Here is a 24,326-nt window from a genome sequence, read left to right as displayed (position 1 = left end):
GCTGGATGATAGGAGAAAGATGATAGATAATAGAGGTAGACATAGATAGATAGATAGATAGATAGATAGATAGATAGATAGATAGATAGATAGATAGATAGATAGATAGATAGATAGATAGATAGATAGATAGATATGATAGTTAGATAGATGATAGATAGATAGATAGATAGATAGATAGATAGATAGATAGATAGATAGATAGATAGATAGATAGATAGATAGATAATCTGCCTGATCTGTCTGTCTGTCTGTCTGTCAATCTGTCTGTCTGTCTGTCTGTGTCTATCTATTTATCTATCTATCTATCTATCTATCTATCTATCTATCTATCTATCTATCTATCTCAAGCTATCTATAATCTCTTAATAAAATGGGGAGAATAGCTAAACAAATTATATTTAGCAAACATTAAAATATCCAAAATAGCTACAAAGGAAAAAAAGAAAAGGAATTATTTGGTTTCTAACATAATTTGCACAACTAATAATTTGCCCTATTTTAAACATTGAAGCCTCAACTATTAGATTAGGCTTGGGATTGTATTTGCCCTGCTGTGTGATATTATTGTATGGTGAGTAATTATTCTTGTCTACATTTTAAGTTAAAAAATTTATTGTGCAGTTATACTGTTAGTTTTTGCATTGTTGTCTGATCTTTAAGTTTAGGCTCCCAGTCAGATACGGTATTAATAGAATCTTTCTTCTGATGTTGAGCAAAGTTTATTTTTGCTGCTACAAGAATAGTTTTCATTAAACTGTTATTTTTCTTGTTGATTTTTTTCCCCTGAGATTTCATCTAAGAATATTTTGGTTTCTCTTTGGAAACCAAAATAAATCATTTGCCTTTCCTGGCTGCCATCGTGGTCATTTTGAAATCCCCCTGTAGATATCTTTGCCACTTAAGGAGGATTCCGCAAAAAAATGCATGATTGGCATGTTGCCCTCTGGAGTCCTACAGAATTGGCGTAAACCGAAACGTTTCTCAGCATGTTTTGCTATTTTGCAAGAATGCAATATGATATATTGGGAGAAAAATGTCAGAAAATTTAAGTCGATCATCAGAATTATATGATCAAAATTTAGCCACTGTCTTAATTGTTTTACACTCTTTCCAAGGAGATTACTATGGTATAAACACTTTACTTGATCAAATGAAGCCTAGTGGATGGTGCAAATCAATAAGAATGGCATGGCATGGCATGGCATGGCATGGCATGGCATGGCTTGGCATAGAATAGCATAGAGTAGAGTAGAGTAGAGTAGAGTAGAGTAGAGTAGAATAGAATAGAATAGAATAGAATAGAATAGAATAGAATAGAATAGAATTCTTTATTGGCCAAGAGTAATTGGAGACACAATTTGTCTCTGGCACACAAGCTCTTAATGTACACACAAACAATAAAGTGATAGCTCATATAGATCATAGCTATGATCATTAATCATAAGGTACAACAAGTGATAAATCATAAGATACCAGTAGGAGAAGGTAGCAGGAAAGATGAGAAGATGAGAAGGATAATAGCAATAGAGCCTCCTGATGAAAGAAATGTCCTTTTGGGTTCAGCTCCAAGTGGGGAAAAAGACACTGGAGACATGGAGGCTGCTTGGAAAGATGGTTTATTGGTGGACAGGACCACATGGCTTGAGCCCTGAACAGAAAAGGTGATCACATGCTTCAGTGTTGGTGGAGAAGAAGAGAAGGGCTGAGGGAGGGGCTTGCTAGGCTTTTTATAACCTGTTCAGTCCCACCTCTCTGTTTCCTGTTCCTATGTAAGAAATGTATTCTGATTGGTTGTCAGACTCCCATGGGACCATGCAGGGGGCTACTCTCTAGGCTGCGTTTTGAATCCAGGTTTGCTTGAGTTCTCAGATGCCATGTGGTCAGTTGGGGCCAATATTATCATGCTTTAATCCCATCCCCCTGTATCTGAAGTGGAGAAGTCTTTATTATGTAAAGTGGACTAGCTTGGCCTTCTTAATGGCCCATTGACAAAGTGGGGATGGGCAGGAAGCTACAGGCAGCTATTCTGTCTTTTAAAGCATGTTTCTTTCTTTTCACATCCAGAGAAATATTCTGCCTTTTCAATATTTCCTAGGATATTTCATTTTTCTGGGAGAGGGCTGGGTGATAACTTCCTACAATACTACATGGGTAAATATCTTTAGGCCTAAGACAGTGCTATGGGGATTACCATAGGTGTTCAACAGAACGATGGCATGGGGGGGGAATTATCTTTGGGTCTAGTTGTTATGGCATAGAATGCCCTACAATAGCATCCTGAGGGGAGAAGTTGAAACAATTTATGTCCAGGATATGAGGGGTCTGTAGATATTTTCTCAGCCCTTTTTCTGGTTCGTGCCATGTACAGATCCTCAATGGAAGGCAGGCTGGTTGCAATTGTTTTTTTCTGCAGTTCTAACGCTCCATTAAAATCTGCGTCCGTCCTGTATGGTTGCTGTGCCAAACCGAACAATTATAGAAGCACAAATTACAAACTCAATATTTCCTTTATAGTAATAATTCTCTTTTCATTCAGGTGACCCCATCCAGGAATCCAGCGTACCCCACTCTCTGAAAAAGGACATGGAAAACATGGGGAAAGGTAAAAAAAAAAGAGGGGGGATTTTTTTATAAAGATAAATAGATGCAAATCTCTTAGCGAGGCTGACTTTTTGTTTTAGCGGGATATCAAGACAATTAAGGGTAATATATGTTTTTTACTCCCAACCATATTTTAAGCTTGACAAGCAACATATGAATAATATATGGACCTTTTGTGTGGCTATAATTGAGATTAATGCATATGTATCAATCAATACACGACACTGGGCTATAATACTTTAAAAATAATATATTGCATTGATTTGTATTCATGGATTTCTGCATAAAATCTATCCGAAGCTGCTCAAGGCATGCTTGCAAGCCACCCTTAAGCTGCCAAAAATATTTTACCATTTGTAATTCTGGGGCGTTAGGTCTTAAGAGTTGGTGTGCTGACAAAATACTTTCCCCACCTCTTTTTCTTTTTCCTCTTTGGTCTAGAAGAGCTTCAGAAGGTGTTGTTCGAACAGATCGATTGGCGCAGGAGGCTTGAACAGGAATTCCAAGTGCTCAAAGGAACCACCTCATTCCCAGTTTTCAGTAAGGTTTTGTCTTTTTAAATTCGCTTAATAGCAATAGCAATAGCAGTAGACTTATATACCGCTTCATAGGGCTTTCAGCCCTCTCTAAGCGGTTTACAGAGAGTCAGCATATTGCCCCCAACAATCTGGGTCCTCATTTTACCCACCTCGGAAGGATGGAAGGCTGAGTCAACCCTGAGCCGGTGAGATTTGAACCGCTGAACTGCTGATCTAGCAGTCTTAACTTGAGATAATGCACTGAACTGCAAGACCCCAAAGCCCCAGTCAATGAGACCAATAAAGGGGTGATAAGACATAGGTCTTATATAAGAGCCGAGGTGGCGCAGTGGTTAGGGTGCAGTACTGCAGGCCACTTCAGCTGACTGTTATCTGCAGTTCAGCGGTTCTAATCTCACCGGCTCAAGGTTGACTCAGCCTTCCATCCTTCCGAGGTGGGTGAAATGAGGACCCAGACTGTGGGGGCGATGTGCTGACTCTGTAAACCGCTTAGAGAGGGCTGAAAGCCCTATGAAGTGGTATATAAGTCTAACTGCTATTGCTATTGCTATTATATCATTTTACATAGATCTAAATTAACTATTTTGAGCACTGCAGGTCCCATTCCTAGAAGCATTGGCACAAATTGTGTGAAATCGCGTGAAACACTAGTACTGCTTTATAAAAACTTAGTAAGGCCACACCTGGACTACTACATTCAGTTTTGGTCACCACATTACAAAAAAGATGCTGATGTTATAGAAAATGACAGTCTTTAGACTTCTCAAGATACAGGAAAAGTTTATTTGGCAGCCAGGTTCAGAAAGCTAGCCCATGGCTTAGCATTGCAAGTTCTGAACAACCTTCATTACCGAAGCACGCATTCTTATACATTCTCAAAAGCATTGCAGCACGGAAATACTTAACACATTTCTTAGTGGTTACCTTGAGGAGAAAACCTTATAAGGAGATGGGGTCTGACTTCTCCTTTTGTTTATGGAGTACGTGTCATTAACGAACTTTAATTGAAGCTTGGACTTTTGACGTAGTTTTTGACATAGGGACATCTTGTGGTTAGGCACTGGCTTCCTGTTCTTTTGCAAGCTGCAGCTCTGCCTATGTGGCTTTAATATAGAAGTAAAGGGGCTCTAAGAGGCTGTCCAGCCTGACCCAGTAGGTTTCACACTTAATGTCCAAATCTCACTTTACGTCTGCTTTATTGAGACTTTGGAAAAAGTGCAAAGAAGAGCAACGGAAAGGATTAAAGGCCTGGAGGCTAAAATATAGGAAGAACAGTTGCAGGAATTGGGTTTGGCTAGTCCAAAGAAAAGAAGGACTAGGGGTGACATGATAGCAGTATTCCAGTATTTGAGGGGTTGCCACGAAAAAGAAGGGGTCAATTTGTTTTCTAAAGTACCAAAGGGCAAACCAAGAAACAATGGATGGAAACTAATCAAGGAGAGAAACAGCCTGGAAGTACGGAGAAACTTCCTAACAATGAGAATAATTAATCAGTGGAACACCTTGTCTTCAGAAATTGTAGGTGCTTCATCACAGGAGGTTTTTAAGATGAGACTGAATAGTAAGAAGCTGAGCTCAATGTAGAGACATTTTAGACTGTGATTGTTAAAAAGTTATACCGTGTATGGGCTCTGGGAAGTCGGGTGGAGGGAAGGGAGGTGGGGTTCTAGGGGGAGGGTGGAGGGGGGAAATATAATATGTTAAATTCTAAAGTACATGATTGCACTTGTATACTGTGGCTTTTTAATGTTAGTGTTAAAATAGAACAAGCTGAATATATTGGAAGGTAATAGAAGTAAACCGAAGGGAGGAGTTGAGCGAAAGAAGAAGGAGGGTGGAGAGGGTGAGAGAGAGGAGGAGGAGAAGGAAGGGAGGGAATGGATGAAGAGAGGGAGTGATAGAGGGGGAGGGGAAGTAGGTAGTAGAGGGGTATGTAAGAAGGAAGAATGAAAGTTGGAGGGGGTTGAAAGAGGGTGTATGGTGGGCCAAGGTGGTATATTGGGTTTGTATTGTAGGGGGCATTTTCTATATAAGTGAAGGCTGTGTTTATTACTCAATGTTACATGCTCCGGTTATGCACAGTAAACATGTGATTGTATAGAATGAAATGGAAATAAAAATATTATGTGGGGGGGAAAAAAGAGATGAGACTGAATAGCCACTTGTCTGAAATCATATAGGGTCTCCTGCTTGAGCAAGGGGTTGGACTAGAAGACATCCAAGGTCCCTTCCAGCTCTATTCTGAATGAATTGAATTTTAAAAATGTGTGTATTTATTTCAAAAAGGGATTTACTCAAACACACTCTCCCTATAATAATGGGGGTAATATGAGAGTTGAGTGTGAACTGGAGAAAATCAAAATACAAAGATCTGAAAATAGAAGTAGAACAAATGTGGCAAAAGAAAGCAAAGGTAGTATCTATGGCGATAGGTGCCCCGGGTGCCATCCCAAAATACCCGGACCACCACTTGAACAACATTGGCATTGAGAAAAATCATCATTGGTCAATTTAAAAAGGCAATTTTACTTGGAACCTCCAACAATACCTTTAATTCCATCAAAGATACATATCTCCCTGTCCCAGATCCTTGGGAAGGACTCCATAGGTAGATAAAAATGCCAAATCCAGTCTAAACATCTAGCTGACTGTGTGACAAACCATAATCCCTTAGGAAAACATAGTTGTCCAGAGTATTAAAACATCCTGTTTGAGATCACTGGAACCTCCAGCCAAGAATAACAGAGGTGGAAGGGACCTTAGAGGTCTTCTAGTCCAGTGTTTCTCAACCTTGGCAACTTGAAGATGTCCGGATTTCAACTCCCAGAATTCCCCAGCCAGCATTCGCTGGCTGGGGAATTCTGGGAGTTGAAGTCCGGACATCTTCAAGTTGCCAAGGTTGAGAAACACTGTTCTAGTCAGTGGTGGGATTCAAATAATTTAACAACCGGTTCTCTGCCCTAATGACCAGGTGGGTAGGCATGGCTCAGTGGTCATGTGACTGGGTGGATTACTATGGTATAAACACTTTACTTGATCAAATGAAGCCTAGTGGATGGTGCAAATCAATAAGAATGGCATGGCATGGCATGGCTTGGCATAGAATAGCATAGAGTAGAGTAGAGTAGAGTAGAGTAGAGTAGAATAGAATAGAATAGAATAGAATAGAATAGAATAGAATAGAATAGAATAGAATAGAATAGAATTCTTTATTGGCCAAGAATAATTGGAGACACAATTTGTCTCTGGCGCACAAGCTCTTAATGTACACACAAACAATAAAGTGATAGCTCATATAGATCATAGCTATGATCATTAATCCATGTGACTGGGTGGGTGTGGCCAACTCAATGTCACTCACATCGATGGGTGCTTCGTCTTAGCTATTACAATGTAATGAGGGTTAACCAGAGAGGCAGTTTCTGTAAGCAGGGCAATAAAGATTAGGCTAGAAACACCACCAGAATGTTTCCTTCCTGCCTCCCTTACACGATTAGCCCAGTAAAGTGGGAAAAAAACAAAATAAGATTTCTTCCAACAACTGGTTCTCCGATCTGCTTAGAAAGTTAATAACTGGTTCTCCTAAATAGGTGCGAACCAGCTGAATCCCATCACTGCTTCTAGTCCAACCCCCTGCTAAAACAGGAGGTCCTATACCATTTCAGACAAATGGTTGTCCAATCTCTTCTTAAAACCTACAGTGAGGACCACAACTTCTGAAGGCAAGCTATTCCACTGATTAATTGTTCTCACCGTCAGGAAATTTCTCCTTAATTCCAGGTTGCTTCTCTCCTTGAATAGTTTCCATCCATTGCTTCTTGTCCTACTCTCAGGTGCTTTGGAGAATAGCTTGACTCCCTCTTCTTTGGGGCAGCCTCTTAGCTATTGGAAGACTGCTATTATGTCACCCCTATTCTTCTTTTCATTCAACTAGACATATTCAATTCCTGCCACACTGTTCTTCATATGTTTTAGCCTCCAGTCCCCTAATCATCTTGGTTGCTCTTCTCTGCGCTCTTTCCAGAGTCTCAACCTCTTTTGGGAAGAGTTTCTTTTCCATATTCTTGTTTTGTTGTTGATTAGAAGCATCTTCCCCCTAGCCAGTGGTGGGTTTCAAAAACGTTTCGAACCTACTCTGTGGGTGTGGCCTCATTTGTGGGAGTGGCTTGCCGGCCATGTGACCTGGTGGGAGTGGCTTGCCAGCCATGTGTTCTCTCTCTCTCTCTCTCTTTCCTTCCTTTCATCTCTCTCTCACTTTTTCTTTCTTTTTTCTTTTTTTCTTTATTTCTTTCTTCCTTTCTTTTTCTTTTTCTTCCTGTGTAAGTCTGTCTGTCTCTCTGTCTGTCTGTGTGTGTGTGTGTGTGTGTGTGTGTGTGTCAGTGGTGGGTTTCAAAAAAATTTCGAACCTACTCTGTGGGTGTGGCCTCCTTTGTGGGAGTGGCTTGCCGGCCATGTGACCTGGTGGGAGTGGCTTGCCAGCCATGTGTTCTCTCTCTCTCTCTTTCTCTCTTTCTCTCTCTTTCCTTCCTTTTGTCTCTCTGTCCCTTTTTCCTTTTTTCTTTCATCTCTCTCTCACTTTTTCTTTCTTTTTTCTTTTTTTCTTTATTTCTTTCCTCCTTTCTTTCTCTTTCTCTTCCTGTGTGAGTGTGTTTGTGTGTGTGTATGTGTGTGTGTGTGTGTGTGTGTGTCTGTCTGTCTGTCTGTCTGTCTGTCAGTGGTGGGTTTCAAAAATTTTTGGAACCTTTTCTGTAGGTGTGGCCTGCTTTCTGGTGGAACCTCTTCTAACCAGTTCAGTAGATTTGACGAACCGGTTCTACCGAACTGGTGCGAACTGGTAGGAATCCACCTCTGCCCCTAACTTAAGTGAAGCACAACAGAAACTTTTATTCCCCACTACACTGTCGTAAAAGTCAAGGTACTCAATCTCTCCCCAGGTAAGAGAAATCCAACCAAGATCTCCCACTGGTTAATCTGGAAGAGCTAAGCAGATACAAAACACACACACACACCCAAAGCTTTTTCATTGTTGTCGAGGGAGGAAACATTTATTATCAGAAACCCAAGGACGCAAAGAAAGCAGAGGACAATGGATCATCTGAAAAAAAGCCAAGGCACTAATTTATAGGCTCCCATTTGCTGAGTCAAGAGCCTTAAAGAGACAGTGCACCACACAGGTCAACCCAAAGAGACATTTTTTTTTTTAAAGGCAAGATACACAAGGTTGTTGTAAAGTGTTGAAAGAAATGTCCTTTTGGGTTCAGCTCCAAGTGGGGAAGAAGACACTGGAGACATGGAGGCTGCTTGGAAAGATGGTTTATTGTTGGACGGGGCCACATGGCTTGAGCCCTGTACAGAAAAGGTGATCACATGCTTCAATGTTGGTGGAGAAGAAGAGAAGGGCTGAAGGAGGGGCTTGCTAGGCTTTTTATACCCTGTTTAGTCCCACCTCTCTGTTTCCTGTTCCTGTGTAAGAAATGTATTCTGACTGGTTGTCAGACTCCCATGGGGCCATGCAGGGGGTTACTCTCTGGGCTGTGTTTTGAATCCAGGTATAGATGAGTTCTCAGATGCCATGTGGAGAGTTGAGTAATATCCCATCCCCCTACAGCTGCAGTGGAGAAGTCTTTATTATGTAAAGTGGGCTAGCCCGGCCATCTTAATGACCCATTAGCTGGGGATGGGCAGAAAGCTATCGGCAACTGTTCTGTCTTTTAAAACATGTTTCTTTTCACATCCAGAGAAATATTCTGCCTTTTCAATATTTCCTAGGATATTTCATTTTTCTGGGAGAGGGCTGGATGATAACTTCCCACAAAAGGTTAGGACGAGTAATGCATATTAACCACTTTGACCACAGTGCATCAGAACTTTATAGAGAGGGTTGTGTACACATACATGCCCGTCATACGGTCTCCTTCTAGGGAATGGAATGGGATGCAGCGTGCAGAAAAGAAGAGAAAGTCAAAGAAAGCTAAGATATGAAAAAGAAAATAAAACTTTTTTTTCACCCGCCAGACGAGAGGATTTCATTGCATGTCTCCATAGTTTTCTATTCTTGCAAACCATCCTAGTTCTAGATCCATCTACCATAGTGGTGTCCAGCCTTGGCAACTTGAAGACGTGTGAACTTCAACTCCCAGAATTCCTTAGTCAACATGGCTGGCTGGAGAATTCTGGGAGTTGAAGTCCACAAGGTTTTAAGAGTTGGACGCTCTGATCTATCACTTCATGCATTGCTTTTGGTCCTTTAATCTTCAATTCAATCCTCATTCTCTCTATATCAGGGGTCTCCAACCTTGGCAACTTTAAGACTTGTGGACTTCAACACCCAGAGTTCCTCAGCCAGCAAAGCTGGCTGAGGAACTCTGGGAGTTGTAGTCCACAAGTCTTAAAGTTGCCAAGGTTGGAGACCCTTACTCTATATAACCAAAATACATCAGCCTGTTGATTTCATCCCAGGAATTCACTTTCATATTCAGTCCACATTCACGCTGAACTCATCCATCCTTGGTCCTGCTTCTTCTTGTATTACCACACACACTTCTTAAGACCAGAATATTCCTTGAGTTACAACCACAATTCAATCAGAACTTTCTTTGCTCAATTTGTTGATCGCTTTTTCTTCTTTTTTCTTTTATATGTGTGTGTACACATATATATGTATTTATACCAGTGGTGGGTTGCAGGCGGTACTCCCTGGTACGGGCGTACCGGAGCCAGACCGGTGCACTGGATACCGTTCCGGGACGGTGATCCGGAGCGCCCACCTGCCCGCCCGAGCTCCTTACCGGTGTTTAAAGGCTTCTGCGCTTCCGCACAGGTGCTTGGTGCGTACAGCGCCTGCGCGATGCTCCGCAGAGCAGCTGGAGCATCGCAGAGGTGCTAGGATGCATGCGCGCATGCTGCACGCGTCCATGAGGACTCCGCCGGCCCTGTTCCAACCAGTACGATTCGCAACGCACCACTGATTTATACACACACAGAGACACACAGACACACACACACACACAGACACACACACACACACACGCACAAAAGAGGAAGAGAATTAATTGCTTTTTCTCTTCTTTCAGCACTCAGCCAGGGTGGATCCTACATGTTAGATGTTAAATTTACCACTTTTTCCTCCTTTTTTGCACACTATTTGTTGTCATTGTTAGGGATGAATGTATGGTTTTTTTTATTTTGCTTCATTTTGTTTGTTTGTTTTACTGTTCTGTATTTTATTCTCTATGGTAGAACAATACATTTACACTGTATATATAAAAAAAGAACTTCCTTTGCTAAGCACGGAGGTTATTACATGGGGTGGGCCTCATTTTACAACTCTTTTTTCCCCGCCAGGGTTGTTAAGTGAATCACTGCAGTTGTTAAGTGAATCATACAGCCGTTAAGCGAATCTGGTTTCTCCCTATTGACTTGGCTTGTCAGAAGCTCCCTAGGAAGGTTGCAAATGACAATCCCAAAACCCTGGGATGCTGTAACCATTGTAAATTGTTAAGATTTTTAAATCTAAATTTGAAAATTGTACAGTTCCACCGTTGGAGCTGTGGAGTTGTACAATGATCCAGAACACACAGTTCAGTGGTGGGTTCCGGATCCTGGTGCAACTGGTATGGTGCAACGGGGCTGGGTGTCCACCACATGCATGTGTGCAGCACGCACGTAGCGCTCACATGCGTACTTATTGCCCCGATGCTCCAGCTGCTTGGCGGAGCGTCGCGCAGGCGCCATACGCTCCATGCACGTGCACAGAATCCCCGATCGGCTCAAATACCGGTAAGGATGGGCAGGTGGGTGTGCCCTCCGGAGCACCGTACCGGAACGGTACCTGGTGCTCCCAGCAGGCACCGGTACATCCGTACCAGAGTGTACCAGTCGTATCCCACCACTGACACAGTTATAGTTGATTGACTGGAGAGGGCTGGCTCCTGCGTGAGGCAATCTACACTGTGATTGGTTGCTATGGGTGTGGAGGGGGAGGTTCCCTTTTTTCCCGCCTTTTTCTTCTACGTCCTCTGTGGGCTCCGAGATTTACCTCATGATGCTCCTGATGTTGGCCTGATTATTGTTGTTTGATGTAAAATATATTTCTTTATATATAGCTCCAAGTCTCTAAATGAAAACGTTCTAATACATCTTTTTCTTTGACTTCTTAACGCTTCTTCAGCTTTATGTCTAGATCCCTGCCTCCAACCTATCCTTATAGAATAATATATTTTTTTTCTTTTATAAACATTCTTTTTAACACAGGGAGTTTTTCTTTAAACTGGTACGTCATGTTCTTTAACTTTCTCTTTATAGTACAGGTACTGCCAAATACATTTTCAATATATTTTGCCTACTTTACCCTACTGTGGGTGTGTGGGTGGGTGTGTCTGTGTCTGTGTGTGTCTGTGTGTGTGTGTGTGTTTGTGTGTAATATTTACATTTTCAGATTTTGGTTTAAACCTTTCTTTCCATTGATTTTTAAATTTAGTAGCTGGGACTTCCAACTTCCTGCCGGCTTCCCCAGTGACTTTGCTTGTTAAAAGCTGGCAGAAAGTTGCAAGGAGGGCCTTTGTTTAAGAAACTATGATTCTCGCTTAATGACGGCAATGGGGAGAGCTTAGATTGCCACTGCTAAGTAATGCAGTCATGTGACATCACGCTTTATGGCCATATTGCTTAGTGATAGGAATTCCACTCCCAATTACCCGTCATTAACTGAGGACCACCTGTATACAGACTGAGGATAATTGCTTCAATATTTCATTTCATTTAAGATAACAGACTTCCTATGATCTAACACCAGATCTGCTCTTTTTTCAGTAACCATTTTTTTTTTAGAAATAGCAATAGCAGTTAGACTTATATACCGCTTCATAGGGCTTTCAGCCCTCTCTAAGCGGTTTACAGAGTCAGCATATTGCCCCCACAGTCTGTGTCCTCATTTCACCCACCTCGGAAGGATGGAAGGCTGAGTCAACCTTGAGCCGGTGAGATTAGAACCGCTGAACTGCAGATAACAGTCAGCTGAAGTGGCCTGCAGTACTGCACCCTAACCACTACGCCACCTCGGCTCTTATTTCAGTACAAAATTCCCAGAGAGTAACAAACTGCGGATATTTGGGGAGAGAGGGGGGGGATTGAATTGGCAGTGTCTAACAAGAAAATTATTCATGTACTTTTTCCCTCTTTTTTTGTCCTTTTTTCTTTTTGCACAGATAACTTTCAAGATCAGATGAAGCGGGAATTGGCCTACAGAGAAGAAATGGTTCAACAATTACAAATTGTAAGATTCTCCTCTGCTGAGGGGCTTTGGATTAAAAATGTACTCGTCTGATAGCTTAGCACAGATGTCTATGAGTGTGTTTGCCCTGGTTGGAACAAAGGAAATTCGGATGGTCTTTTCATGCAGAGCATTAGAACTTCTGTCATTATTTTCTGCCTTTGAGACAGTCTTGACTCTTGGCAACTGCCTGCAATTTTTCCTTGGCCGCCTTGTCAGAAGTAGTTTGCCATTGCCTGCCTTTTAGGGCTGAAAAAGGAGGATTGGCCTAAGGCTGTGATGGCTAACCTGTGGCACGCAGAGCCCTCTCTGCGAGCACACCAGCCGTCGCACCAGCCCAGTCCCACCGTACATGCGCGCGCACCTCTCACTGGCCAGGTGGTATTTGGGTCTCTGCCATACATGTGCAGGCGGCAGGGTGCATGCAGGGGATGCATGCGTGTATGCACGGGGGCAGGGGACATGCAGGGGGATACGCGCATTGCATTGTGGGGCCTCGCGCAGCACCCTGTGCTCCATTTTGGCTTCCAGGTTCGTGCAGGAGGCATTCCACGCCCAAAATGGGATGCTGGGGGGGACGCAAATGCACAGGGGGTGCGCACATACACAGGGGGGAAACACATGGGTGGGGGGCACACATGCATGGGGGCGGGGCACACACAGGGGAACATGTGCATTACATTATTGGGGTGGGTGGGCACATGCGCTGCTGTGTGCGCTTGTGGTTTTGGCCCCTGACGACAAAAATGGTTAGCATCCCTGAGCTAAGGTCATCCAGCTGGCTTCATGCATAAAGTGGGACTAGAACTCACTGTCTCCCAATTTCTAACCTGGTGCTGTAACCACAATATTTATCCCTCAACGTATGACCTTCATGCGGTCCACAATTTCCATCGTATGTCATGGTGACTCACTTAACCGATCCAATTGTATGACCCTTTTTTTTTGTGGTGGTCATTAAGGAAACGAGGCCGTTGTAAAGCGAACCTGGCAGTCACAAAGCGAGTCCATTTCATTCCTATGGAGATTGATATTTTTGTGTGTGTGTGCAGAAACTGCCCCCAAATCTTGGTAAAACATTCCATCACTCTTCCTTTCGTGAATCAAGGCAGAACTAGATTGGACTAGCGATTAAAGCAGCAGGCTAAAAACCCGGAGACTGTGAGTTCTAGTCCCATGAAAAGCACCTGAGTGACTTTGGGCCAATCACCAGGAGACTGTGAGTTGTAGTCCAACCTTAGTCATGAAAACTTGAGAGACCGCCTGCTGCCAATTACCTCCCACAGACCCATTAGATCTCACAGGGCTGGCCTCCTCCGGGTGCCATCTACCAGCCAATGCCACCTGGCTATTACCCGGGGGAGGGCCTTCTCGGTGGCAGCTCCGGCCCTCTGGAATGAACTCCCCGCAGGGATTCGGACCCTCACTTCTCTCCAAGCCTTCCGAAAAGCCGTCAAAACCTGGCTTTGTCGGCAGGCCTGGGGGTGATGAGTTCCTTCCCCTCTCGACATGTATGGTTGTGCGACTGTTGTTTACTTTTATTATTTGTATTTTGTCTTTTTATGTTCCCCTTTTTCCCCCTTGAATTGTTCGCCGCCCTGAGTCCTCCCGGAGAAGGGCGGCATACAAATAATAAAATACAAATACAATACAATACAACTGGCTGGGCGACTTTGGGCCAGTCCTTCTCCCTCACAGGGTTGTTGTTGTGGACAAAATAGGAGAAGGAAAGAGTCTTAGGCATGTTCTCCACCGTGAGTTACCTATAAAATTAATCACGGTAGGATACAAAAAAAAATCCAAGATAAATAAATGTTACTCCCAAGAGTTTCAACTGATGGTTTGGCCAACTTACTGTCAAAAGATCCCAAAAAGCAGCTGGGCTTTCCCTTAGTCATCAAACCAGTGGTGGGATTCAAATAATTTAACAACCGGTTCTCTGCCCTAATGACCAGCTGCGTAGGCGGGACTCGGTGGTCATGTGACCGTGTGGGTGTGGCCAACTCAACGTCACTCACACCGATGGGCGCTGCTTTGCCTTAGCTGTTACAATGTAATAAGGGTTAATGGAGGGGCAGTTTCTGTAATAGAGATGAGGCTAGAAACAACACCAGAATGTTTCCTTCCTGCCTTCCTTACAGGATTAGCTTTGTAAAGTGGGGGGAAAAAACAAAATAAGATTTCTTCCAACAACCGGTTCTCCGAAACTGCTTAGAAAGTTAACAACCGGTTCTCCCAAATAGGTGCGAACCGACTGAATCCCACCACTGCATCAGACATATAAGCGGTAGATCTGTTTGGCCAATTATGGGAGATGCCTCCTGCCCCACCCACTTTCTTCCAGCTTCTGTGAAGTTCTGTGAGTGCCCACAAAAACCTAACGAGACATAATTGCCTTTAAGAGGAGCTGGATTGCACACCCACACGTCCCTTTTCTTGCCAAGGTGATGGGAAGGTTTCAAGCTAGAATAGGCTTTTTAAGGCAACCCAGTCTCCCAGCGCCCTCTGCTGCTTTCTTTTGTTATTGCACTTCCCAGGAGCTCAGCGGGGAAAGCCATTAGTACCTGCAATTGCAATACACCTCAATCAGGAGGGGTCCTTTTCAGTTTTTCTCCCTTGGTGGGTTTCTAAAGAACCTTGTCGTCGTTGTCTGGTGGATTGACCTCCGTGGTTTGATTTTTATCCCGCCTTTATTATTTTATAAACAACTCAAGGCAGCAAACATGCATGCTACTTTTTCCTCCTTCTGTTTTCCCCACAGCAACAACACCCCTGTTAGGTGGGTTGGGCTGAGAGAGTGACTGGCCCAAAGTCACCCAGTTGATGTTTATTCCTAAGGCAGGACTAGAGCTCACAGTCTCCTGGTGATTGGCCCAAAGTCACCTTTCCAACTTTCATGCCTAAGGTGGGACTAGAACTCACGGTCTCCTGGTAATTGGCCCAGCATCACCTTTCCAACTTTCATGCCTAAGGCCTAGAATTCACAGTCTCCTGGTAATTGGCCCAAAGTCACCTTTCCAACTTTCATGCCTAAGGCCGGACTAGAACTCACAGTCTCCTGGTGATTGGCCCAAAGTCACCTTTCCAACTTTCATGCCTAAGGCCGGACTAGAACTCACAGTTTCCTGGTAATTGGCCCAGCGTCACCTTTCCAACTTTCATGCCTAAGGCGGGACTAGAACTCACAGTCTCCTGGTGATTGGCCCAAAGTCATCTTGTCAACTTTCATGCCTAAGGCAGGACTACAACTCACCATCTGCTGGTGAGTGGACCAAAGTCACCCAGTTGATGTTTATGCCTAAGGCGGGACTAGAACTCACAGTCTCCCAGTCATTGGCCCAAAGTCACCTTGCCAACTTTCATGCCTAAGGCGGGACTAGAACTCATGGTCTCCTGGTGATTGGCCCAAAGTCACCCAGCCTGTTTTCCTGCCAAGATGGGACTAGAACTCCCAGTCTTCTAGTTTCTAGCTTGGTGCACTAATTACTAGACCAAACTGGCTCTCATTGATATCCCAAAACACTGACCTTCTGTAGATCAATGGGAATGGGTCACAGGACTGGTAGGATTCATCCAGTTCGCACCACTCCTGGAGAACCGGTTGTTAAATCATTTGAATCCCACCACTGGTCACAGGGCCATACTCCTTGACTGCTCTCCCCTTGGCAACAGAGAGCCAGCATCTATGAGCTGGGTGTCAGCACCTCTCCATTTAGATAATTAGGAAAGAAAGACCACGAGACTCCATGCGTGGAAATCAAGTGTACTTTTACTAATTATAAATGATTAAAGGCATAGCGAAGCGAAGTCTGAATATTTAGGCGCGAAAGCGATTGATATATAGAATAGCCCATTCCCCTCCCCTTGGCATCACAGTTACAGTCCAATCATAATTCTCCCAAGTGTCAGGTGCGAGATAACTTCAAAAGGCATCACGAAGATGGAATGTCGGTGCCGTTAGTCCTGGCGGGAATCTCCCACGCATGCATAGTCCGATCAGCCGGTGAACTCCAGAACCTTCCTCCAGCACAATGAGTAACCCCTCCCAAATACCATGCCCTCCCTCCCCGTTTCATGGCAGCCGAAGCAACAGCAAAGCAGAGGCTGACACTGGGGCTGCAAAGAATGAAGTGAGCACAGGTTGTGAGAAAGCGGGTCAAAAGAAAGTCTTCTTGCTCACTGCTGTACCTGATCCTTTCCCCATCTCCACTGAGAGCATGATGTGTTATTCCTGCCTGCGTAGGCTGCAGTGTCCCTAGGAGTTCAAGCTAGCACAGATGGGGCTTGTCGTGTTTTTATCCTCCCAACAAAGGGTTGCCGTGTTGAAGCGATGCTTTGTGCAATGACCCTTTGTAGTCATTGTGCATATATATTTGCTTTTTCAATGAAGAGAGCTAGGCACAGAACCTGGCCATCTCTGTAACATTCCCACCGGTTAAGTCAACTTAACCCCCGTGCATGACTGATCCTGTTTGGGGCTGAGTGCAACATCATCCGGAGAATTAATTGATTGAGCCAGCTGGTCCTATCAGGGTTCTCCCAGCACATTAACCCCTTCATTAAACTAGTTGGGCAGATTGTGGGGACAAAGTCAATTGGTGGTAAAAAGCTGAAAGAGTGATTGCAATTTATTTCCTCTCGGATCTAGCGGAAAGTGTCACAATTGGGACTCCGAAATCCAAACATTACAGGAGAGGGCAACAATAATTGGCAAGAGCCAAGGTGGCACAGTGGGTAGAGTGCAGCACTGCAGGCCACTTCAGCTGACTGCTATCTGCAGTTCAGCGGTTCAAATCTCACCGGCTCAGGGTTGACTCAGCCTTCCATCCTTCCGAGGTGGGTAAAATGAGGACCCAGATTGTGGGGGCAATAATGCTGACTCTGTAAACCGCTTAGAGAGGGCTGAAAGCCCTATGAAGCGGTATATAAGTCTAACTGCTATTGCTGTAACTCAGACGCGTTGCTGCCATCTAGTGGCTATACAGAGCCTTGCAGCCTAGATTTAACTGCTGTGGTGTGTGTGGAGCGGGTTACCTATAAACTGGGTTACATATAAAATGGGTTGACAAAATTAGAAATGAGGAGGTGATAAACCGCCTGGGAAAGCCAAGGGAAATCATCAAAACCATTAAAAAGCAAAAGTTAGAATATCTCAGACATGTGAGGCGTCATCCAGAAAAACATGGCATCCTTCACTTAATTCTCCAGGGAAAGATTGAAGGCAAATGAGGTCCAGGCAGAAGAAGAACATTGTGGCTTCAGAATCTAAGGGACGGGTTTGGACAAAACTCAACAGCACTTCTTGTGTGTGCGGTTGTTGATAAAAAAAGGATCGCCAAATATGATCGCCAACATCTAATGACGGATATGCAGGGGTGGGTTCCTGCCAGTTCTAACCTCTTCTATAGAAGAGGTTCCACAAATCTACCATGCCATTTAGAACCAGTTCCAGCTTCCTCCCGCCGCCCGTCCGCACATCATCAAGATGAAGAGCGAGAGGAGGAATTCTGGGAGTTGAAGTCCACAAGTCTTAAAGCTGTCAAGTTTGAACACCCCTGGGGTTTTTATTCTAAAGGGTTAGGGGTGCAAGGGTCTTGTAACTTGACACATGTGCAGAAGCAAAAAATGGAGAACTGGTTCAGGGGCGTGGCAGGCCTGGGTCACTGCCGGTTCCAGCAACCCAGGCCATCAAGCTAGTATCGGTTCAGCTGAACTGATCTGAACTGGTAGGAACCCACCACTGCACAAGAGGAAGAAGAAGAAGTGTGGAGTGAGATAGTATTTGTAGTTTTTATGACGTGGACTTCAACTCTCAGATATGAACTTCAGCGGCCGGCTGGGGAATTCTGGGAGCTTAAGTCCACTCTCCTCAAACTCGCTGAGGTGGAGAAACTGGTATAGTGTGTTATCTGAACTTTGAGATTGGCAGAAGAGAAGAGAAGCATAAGTCATCTTTAACCTGATTTGTGAGGCGTGGGGAGACAAAACACGTTGGTGTGAAAAGGTTCTTGATACTCTCCAAAATCATCTAAAAATTAAAACTAGATTGAAGTATTATATTATACTACAGGGGTGAGTATTTACGGCCCCTTTACGTCCAGTGGACTTTAACTCCCAGAATCCCTGAGACACCATGGTACTCAACATGACTGGTTCAGGAATTCTCAGTGTTAAAGTCCACAGGGCGTAAAGCTGCCCACCCTGTAGTACCATATAGCAACCCAGGCATTCAACGGCGTTTTGTCCCCTGCAGTTTTTACTTTAATACAGGATCATTTTCTACAGGAGCATCCCTTCAATTATACGTTTACACATTTCAAATGAAATATGTGCACATTATTCTTATCTACATCCCTCTTGTGGCCTGCATAATGGATACGATTGCCTTCCTACAGGGATTTTAGATTTGGGGGTCTTGAGGTGCCTTCTTTGATATCTCTTCTTTCTTTCTTCACTAACCCATTGCTGTTGAGTGAGGCATTTCTCTGTTTTCTTTCAGATTCCCTATGCAGCAAGCTTGATTAGGAAAGAAAAACTTGGCACACATCTCAGCAAAAGCTAAAAGGTAAAGCTCACACGAATAGGGGACGGGCCCCAAATATTTTTTGCCAGTGGGACTATTAAATTTTTGCTATGTGCCCCTCTCTGAGGGTGTGAATTTCGCAATCCTGCTACACCATAATAAAACTTATACTCAAAATGTCAAGAAGCATAAGCACAGGTAATCCTCGACTTACAACAGTTCATTTAGTGACTTAAGTTACAACATCACTGAAAAAAGTGACTTATGATCAATGTTCATACTTGTGGCATCTTTGGGGCTCAATTGTGGCTGTAAAACTGAAATATATCTCGGGGAGAATAGCAATAGCAATAGCAGTTAGACTTATATACCGCTTCCTAGGGCTTTCAGCCCTCTCTAAGCGGTTTACAGAGTCAGCATATTGCCCCCAACAACAATCCGGGTCCTCATTTTACCCACCTCGGAAGGATGGAAGGCTGAGTCAACCCTGAGCCGGTGAGATTTGAACAGCCGAACTGCAGAACTGCAGTCAGCTGAAGTAGCCTGCAGTGCTGCATTTAACCACTGCGCCACCTCGGCTCGGTCCCTGAGGTTGGTGTGGCAAGAGTTAGTGCATTCCAATGACTCTCTGCCTAACTATTTTTTTATTTTTTATTTTTGACTCTCTGCCTAATTTTTATTTTATTTTGACCGATGAAGGTAACTTGGATGAGTGATGAAAAGTCTCAGATTAATAAACTTTGATTTTACCTTCTTAAGTACTTTTGGCCTGAATGCTAAAGTACTGGTCTTTCATTGCCATACTGCAACATTTGTTTTAAGCGTGACCCGTCAAAACCGCGTTCCACAAAAGCGCGGTCGACGAAAGCGCGTATGTGACATCATCACAGCGCGACGAAAAAGAAAGCGCTGTGATGACGTCACATACGCGCTTTCGTCGACCACGCTTTTGTCTACCGTGGTTTTGTGGTGGAACCGTTTTAAGCAGAGTCAAGAAAAAAAAAGTTGCTTCAAACGTTGACACGGCTGTATTTCCCTCTTACCGCCTGCAGTTTAGGACAAGTGAGGAATTAGGTGAATAAATTCACCTTTTTTGAGCGGCACTGCTGAACCATCATGATGAAGTCCATCGCTCTTCTGCCCCGGGAAGCTGAAATTAAAGGCACTGTCACAATGTTGAGATTTTCAACCCTCAATCTCTCCGGGAACATTTGAATTTGACCTGCAGTCACTTTTTCTTTCGCTGACTCAGAAATGCTGAGAACAAATAGCAAAGGATGCCATTCACTCACTGTCCTGTCTCTGGAGGGTTTCTTGATTTTTGTTTTTAAGAAGCCCTTCGCTAGCTCCACCAAACAAGGTCAAGTCAGACTTGACTCTTGATGATGTACCTTGGACAGATCCATGAATCTTTCATTGCTATAATATGGAATTTAGGTTGCCATGGCCACCTTCTCAAGTTTTACTCAACCTCCTCCCCCCCCTAATCTATATCCTCAGGATCATCTAGTGCAGTGTTTCTCAACCTTGGCAACTTGAAGATGTCAGGACTCCAACTCCCAGAATTCCCCAGCCAGCATTCGCTGGCTGGGGAATTCTGGGAGTTGAAGTCCAGACATCTTCAAGTTGCCAAGGTTGAGAAACACTGATCTAGTGGCTTCATGCCTAAGTACTATCTTGATATAATCCCACTTAGTGTACAATCCCACTTGGAATACTGCATCCAGTTTTTATCACCGTGATACAAAAAACATGTTTGAGACCAGTGGTGGGTTTCAAAAATTGTTCGAACCTACTCTGTGGGTGTGGCCTCCTTTGTGGGAGTGGCTTGCCGCCCATGTGACCGGATGGGAGTGGCTTGCCGCCCATGTGACTGGATATGAAGATGCCACCTTAAATTACCTCACACACAGCACTGGCATGCATAAGAATAGGATGTAAACTTGTTTTTTAAAAGCCATCTTTGGTTTGCGTTAAAACAACTTCAACGCACGCAATGTTCTGATTGCACCACAAACGCAGTAGTCATCCTTACCTTTCACAGAGGCACTGAGTTTTATAAATAGGAGCATGATAGTGTAGAATAATCATATCCAAGGACCAGTGGTGGGTTTCAAAAATTATTCGAACCTACTCTGTGGGTGTGGCCTCCTTTGTGGGAGTGGCTTGCCGCCCATGTGACCGGATGGGAGTGGCTTGCCGCCCATGTGACCGGATATGAAGATGCCGACGACACTTGTCAGAACCACCTTAAATTACCTCCCACACAGCACTGGCATGCATAAGAATAGGATGTAAACTTGTTTTTTAAAAGGCATCTTTGGTTTGCGTTAAAACAACTTCAACACACGCAATGTTCTGATTGCACCACAAACGCAGTAGTCATCCTTACCTTTCACAGAGGCACTGAGTTTTATAAATAGGAGCATGATAGTGTAGAATAATCATATCCAAGGACCAGTGGTGGGTTTCAAAAATTATTCGAACCTACTCTGTGGGTGTGGCCTCCTTTGTGGGAGTGGCTTGCCGCCCATGTGACTGGATGGGAGTGGCTTGCCGCCCATGTGACCGGATATGAAGATGCCAACGACACTTGTCAGAACCACCTTAAATTACCTCACACACAGCACTGGCATGCATAAGAATATGATGCAAACTTGTTTTTCAAAAAGCATCTTTGGTTTGCGTTAAAACAACTTCAACACAGGCAACGTTCTGATTGCACCACAAACGCAGTAGTCATCCTTACCTTTCACAGAGGCACTGAGTTTTATAGATATGAGCATGATAGTGTAGAATAATCATATCCAAGGACCAGTGGTGGGTTTCAAAAATTATTCAAACCTACTCTGTGGGTGTGGCCTGCTTTCCGGGTCCACTGGTGGAACCTCTTCTAACTGGTTCAGTAGATTTGACGAACCGGTTCTATCGAACAGGTGCGAACCGGTAGGAACCCACCTCTGTTTGAGACTCTAGGAAAAGTGCAGAGAATAGCAACAAAGATGATTAGGGGACTGGAGGCTAAAACATATGAAGAACATTGGAGGAAGTGTTCCTAGTCTAACAGTGAGAATAGTAATAGCATCTAGCTTTATATACCGCTTCCCAGTGCTTTACAGCCCTCTCTAAGTGGTTTACAGAGTCATCTTCTTACCACCATCAATCTGGGTCTTCATTTTACTGACCTTGGAAGGATGGAAGGCCGAATCAACCTTGAGCTGGTGAGAATCGAACTGTCGAACTGCAGTCAGTCAGCAGACTGCAGTACCGCATTCCATTGACTAGGGGTGACATGATAGCAGTCTTCCAATCTATGAGGGGCTGTCACAAAGAAGAGGGGTCATCCTGTTCTTCATAGCACCTAAAGGCAGAACAAGAAGCCATGGATGGAAACTAATCAAGGAGAGAATCAAGCTAGAAGTAAAGATACATTTCCTGACAGTGAGAACCATTACCATATTTTTTGGAGTATAAGACGCACTGGAGTATAAGACGCACCAAGATTTTGAAGAGATAATTTTTTTTAAAAAAATTTGCACTCTGCAGACCTCCCGAAAATGTCCCATTTTTCGGAAAAATGAGTTCATTTTTTTTTCCAAAAAGGGGCATGAATAGCCTTTAGGAGGCTGATAGAGTGCTCCGGGGAGGGGGGGGGCAAAATGAGTTTAAAAATGGCCTGTTTTTCACAAAAATGCCTTTAGAAGGCTTATAAAGTGTTCCAGGGGGTTGGGGGGGGGCAAAATTCAGCAAAAAAATGACCATTTTTCACTCATTTCTGTCCTCCCCAGCCCCTAGGAGCACTCTATAAGTGTCCTAAAGGCTATGCGTGGCCATTTTGGTGAAGGGAGCGGGATTTCGGTAGGCAAAAAATTGCTGTATTCAGTGTATAAGACGCACCTAGATTTTCAGCCTCTTTCTTGAAGGAAAAAGGTGCATCTTATACTCTGAAAAATACAGTAATTAATGGAACATCTTGCTCCAGAGGTTGTAGACGATCCAACACTGCAGGTGTTCGACCAGGTGTTGGGCAGCTATTTGTCCAGAATGGCATAGAGTCTCCTTCTTGAGCATGGGATAAACCCAGAAGGCCCGTGAGGTCTCTTCCAACTCTGTTATTCTGTATTCAGTTTTGAAGACCAATGAAGGTTGCCTACCCCAGCTGGACTTTAGCTGTATAGTGAGATAGCAATAGCAATACTAATAGCAGTTAGACTTATATACCGCTTCATAGGGCTTTCAGCCCTCTCTAAGCGGTTTACAGAGTCAGCATATCGCCCCCAACAACAATCCGGGTCCTCATTTTACCCACCTCGGAAGGATGGAAGGCTGAGTCAACCCTGAGCCGGTGAGATTTGAACAGCCGAACTGCAGAACTGCAGTCAGCTGAAGTAGCCTGCAGTGCTGCACCCTAACCACTGCGCCACCTCGGCTCAGAGATCCATTCAGTGGCCTCAAACTTTTCTGACGTTTCCTTTTCTCTGTCTTTCTAGCCGGACCACAAAGACCCTCGTGTAAGATACTACTCATCACTCTGAGTTTGGATGTATCCAAAGCCTGAAAACGGAAGGACTCTGGGCATTTCAGGAAAAAAACAATAAGGAAGAAATAAAAACGGCTCTTCTAATGACGTGGCCTCAAAGCTTTATGGACCACCATAGACATTAAAAACAGCAGCCATTTATTGATTTAAGAACCAAAAGGGATTTAAAAAAAAAAACCTGGAAACACATCTTGGATATTATTATTTTTTTGATGGTACCAAAGGTTGGTTCGGTGATTTTTTTAGGATGACTCCAGAATGGCATAGAAAATGTGGAAACAAAGACTGCGGACATCCAGACTGACCCCCTGGGCATAGGATCTCACGGTGCTTCCAATCCCAAGGCTGTGAAACACATTTGGGATGTTAGCTCTTCTCCTTCGGCAGAACGTCTACGGAATGAGGTCTAAACGGACACTTGGTTGGTGGGGGGGGGAAGAGAGTCATCCCTGGACGTATTGATGGAAATTGCATTAGCCATATCCGGCTCTTTCTGAAGGGAGACCGCATCACACAAGTTGCTCTTTCTTTTTTCCAAGTTCTCCCCTGATACTTTGCTTGCTGTACAAACGAAGATGATAATCCTTCCGCGAAATATTTTACAATGTACAATTGAGTGTAATTTAAAAAAAAAAAATTATAACCACTCAGACTTAAAAAAACAAAAACAAAAACCAAACAAAGGTATTTAACTCTGTTGTAGTTTCTTTAACATTCGTGTGGATTAAAACAAAGTCTATAATAAAAACTGAAAACTAAAGGAGGTGGCGGCTTGTCCTTTCTCGCACTTCAGTTCCTGCCTTGTTCGATGAGCTTCTTATTTTCCTGTGCATCACAACGGCGGTGGGG

At 43.9% G+C, this 24,326-nt stretch overlaps 1 protein-coding gene across 1 annotated transcript in view; it reads left to right on the top strand.

The window, feature by feature from the left end:
* Positions 1-24,018, top strand: part of SKOR2 (SKI family transcriptional corepressor 2) — a 112,813-nt gene extending 88,795 nt beyond the window's left edge. The window contains exons 5-9 of the mRNA XM_087717065.1: positions 2,540-2,605; positions 3,046-3,144; positions 12,350-12,417; positions 18,914-18,979; positions 23,428-24,018. Coding sequence (XP_087573191.1) covers positions 2,540-2,605; positions 3,046-3,144; positions 12,350-12,417; positions 18,914-18,976 — 296 coding nt within the window. The 3' untranslated portion in view covers positions 18,977-18,979; positions 23,428-24,018. The remainder of the gene's footprint in view (positions 1-2,539; positions 2,606-3,045; positions 3,145-12,349; positions 12,418-18,913; positions 18,980-23,427) is intronic.
* The last annotated feature ends 308 nt before the right edge of the window (positions 24,019-24,326 follow it).

Source organism: Thamnophis sirtalis, unplaced genomic scaffold (assembly GCF_051295495.1).
Source record: "Thamnophis sirtalis isolate CommonGarterSnake01/CBP01778 unplaced genomic scaffold, rThaSir2_p1.2 scaffold_5, whole genome shotgun sequence".
NCBI lineage: Eukaryota > Metazoa > Chordata > Lepidosauria > Squamata > Natricidae > Thamnophis > Thamnophis sirtalis.
Note: the sequence above shows the minus strand (reverse complement) of the source record. Positions and strands in the feature narration are given on the sequence as shown.